This window comes from Ammodytes marinus (genome assembly GCF_949987685.1).
Source record: "Ammodytes marinus genome assembly, chromosome: 17".
Lineage (NCBI taxonomy): Eukaryota > Metazoa > Chordata > Actinopteri > Uranoscopiformes > Ammodytidae > Ammodytes > Ammodytes marinus.
Genome location: NC_137221.1, coordinates 2,758,604 through 2,761,103, shown reverse-complemented (window position 1 = coordinate 2,761,103; position 2,500 = coordinate 2,758,604). Strand labels below are relative to the sequence as shown.

The following is a 2,500-nucleotide window of genomic DNA, read 5'->3' as shown; positions in this document are numbered from 1 at the left end:
GTCTGTCTGTCTGTCTGTCTGTCTGTCTGTCTGTCTGTCTGTCAGTGTGTGAGACCTACATTCCTCCTGCTGGGTTTGTTTCTGTGTCTGGGTTTGGGTCGATGTTTGGTTCTGTGTTCCAGTGGTGTGTGTTGTACGGGCGGCAGTTCCCCCAAACACACACCGGTATCCACGGTGTCCGTTACCGGGGGAGGGAGGGGCATGTCTCCGTAGCAACTAGACAGTCTGACCAATGGCTGAGCAGGATTGGCCGGAGGGGGCGGGTCTACCACGTGAATAGGAACCTCCTCCAAAGCTTTGTCCAGGTCAAACTCACTCTCTGAAATAACAATAAAAAAATTAAGTTAGCCGTATGTCTGTCCGTCTGTCCGTCTGTCTAATCCATCCATATATCCATCCAAAATAATAAATATAAAAAAATACTAGTTAATTTACGACTTAAAATGGCTGTTCATTTTACAAAATTTTTTTTAATTCAATATTGAAATGTTTTATTTTTTTCCTTTGTTCCGGGTGGAGCTAATACGCGGTCAAACAACCAACAGCAGATAGGAAATAAACAGACATAAAAAAGAGATTAACGTTTGCGTAAAAAATAATATATATAGCCTATATATATATACACTCACCGGCCACTTTATTAGGTACAGAGGTTAATTTTCTTGTTAACACATATAACTAATCAGCCAATCACATGAAAGCAACTCAATGCATTTAGGCATGTAGACCTGGACGGGACAACTTATTGAGGTTGAAACCGAGCAACAGAATGGGGAAGAAAGGGGTTTTAAGTGACTTTGAACATGGCAATGTTGAGGGTGCCAGATGGGCTGGTATGAGTATTTCAGAAACTGCTGATCTACTGGGATTTTCACTATAAACCATCTCTAGGGTTTACAGAGAATGGTCCCAAAAAGAAAAAATATCCAGTGAGCGGCATTTGTGTGGACGTAAAATGCCTTGTTGAAGTCAGAGGTCAGTGGAGGATGGGCATACTATATAACTTTATTTTAATTTTTTTTAAAGAACACATACACACGCAGCTGAAAAAGTGAACACAAAATACAAAACTAAATAAAATAAAATAAGTAACTAACATGGCGTCCTCTACTTAACAGGTGAAGTTAAGTTTTTACACATTAATACATTTTCTGTTTCACTCACCGAAGGCCACAGAGACCGGACGCAGCATCCGCACCAGAATACTCTTCCTCTTGGACTTAGGAGTCATCTGAAGAATAGAAAAATAAAAATTAATTCAAATGTTTGAACAAAAAGTACAAATTATGGATGGAAGGAGGAGATGTATTGGTTTTTAAACCCGACATGTGTGTGTTTTTTATTAAAAAAAACGAATCGACAGGAGTAAAAAAAAAGAAGGAATAAAAAAATTGATATGGCGAAATATAGCAATTTATGTATTCTTTTTTTGTATCAATGTGTGTTTTTACTCTGCAAACATTACCCCAATCAGGCTGAAGGAATATACTATTAATGTTTTATATTATATATACGTTTATGTGAACCCATGTCTATGTTTATTTATTCTTCAAAAACTGAAAATTAAAAATTTTATACATTTTAAGGTATTTTATTCTATTTGTGGACAGACTGATAAATTGATAGAAAAACAGACAGAAAAAGCGACAAAAACATCGAAAATAGTTGTTTGTGTATTTTTTGTGTGTGTGCGTGTGTGTGTGTGTGTGTGTGTGTGTGTCCGCACCGTGCAGTGTTCCATGTCCTGTAGACTCTTCTTGCTGAGTTTCTCTGGTTGATCTCTTCATGAGGAGCGGGATGCAGCGGGGGGGCTTTACGAGACAGGTGGGAGGACTACACACACAGAGAGAGACGAGACAGACAGGACAGACAGACAGACAGACAGACAGACAGACAGACAGACAGACAGACAGGCAGACAGACAGGCACACAGACAGGCACACAGACAGACAGACAGAGAGACAGACAGGAAAGACGCACACGGATAAATGATAAAGACAAAAAAGGTATTTAATAATTTTGCTATCTATTAATTGTTTTAATATATTAAAAAAGTATTAGTTCTTTATTTTTGTAATGTTTATTTTTTAATTTTTTACTTTGTATACTTGCAGCCCCAATATATTGTTGTTATACAGGTATGTGGTGACACTAACCAGAGTAGACAGACAGACAGACAGACAAACAGACAGACAGACAGACAGACAGACAGACAGACAGACAGACACAAACAGACACACAGACAAAGATAGACAGACAGACAGACAGACACAGACAGACAGACACACAGACACACAGACAGACAAAAATAGACAGACAGACACACAAACAGACAGACAGACAGACAGACAGACAGACAGACAGACACGACAGACAGACAGACAGACAGACAGACAGACAGACAGACAGACAGACAGACAGACAGTCAGACAGACAGACAGACAGACAGACAGGACACTAACCAGAGTGTGTTGTGATCCAGACAGAGAATCCAGTATTT

The 2,500-nt window shown here is 39.1% G+C and overlaps 1 protein-coding gene across 2 annotated transcripts in view; it reads right to left on the bottom strand.

Annotated features, from left to right (window-relative positions):
- carmil1 (capping protein regulator and myosin 1 linker 1) overlaps window positions 1–2,500 on the bottom strand; it is a 10,574-nt gene extending 8,074 nt beyond the window's left edge. For both annotated transcript variants that reach the window (XM_080045078.1, XM_080045079.1), the window contains exons 1-4: window positions 2,463–2,500; window positions 1,727–1,833; window positions 1,165–1,231; window positions 60–319 (exon numbers count right to left, since the gene is read on the bottom strand). In XM_080045078.1, the coding sequence (XP_079901204.1) occupies window positions 60–319; window positions 1,165–1,231; window positions 1,727–1,741 (342 nt within the window). In that variant the 5' untranslated portion in view covers window positions 1,742–1,833; window positions 2,463–2,500. The remainder of the gene's footprint in view (window positions 1–59; window positions 320–1,164; window positions 1,232–1,726; window positions 1,834–2,462) is intronic.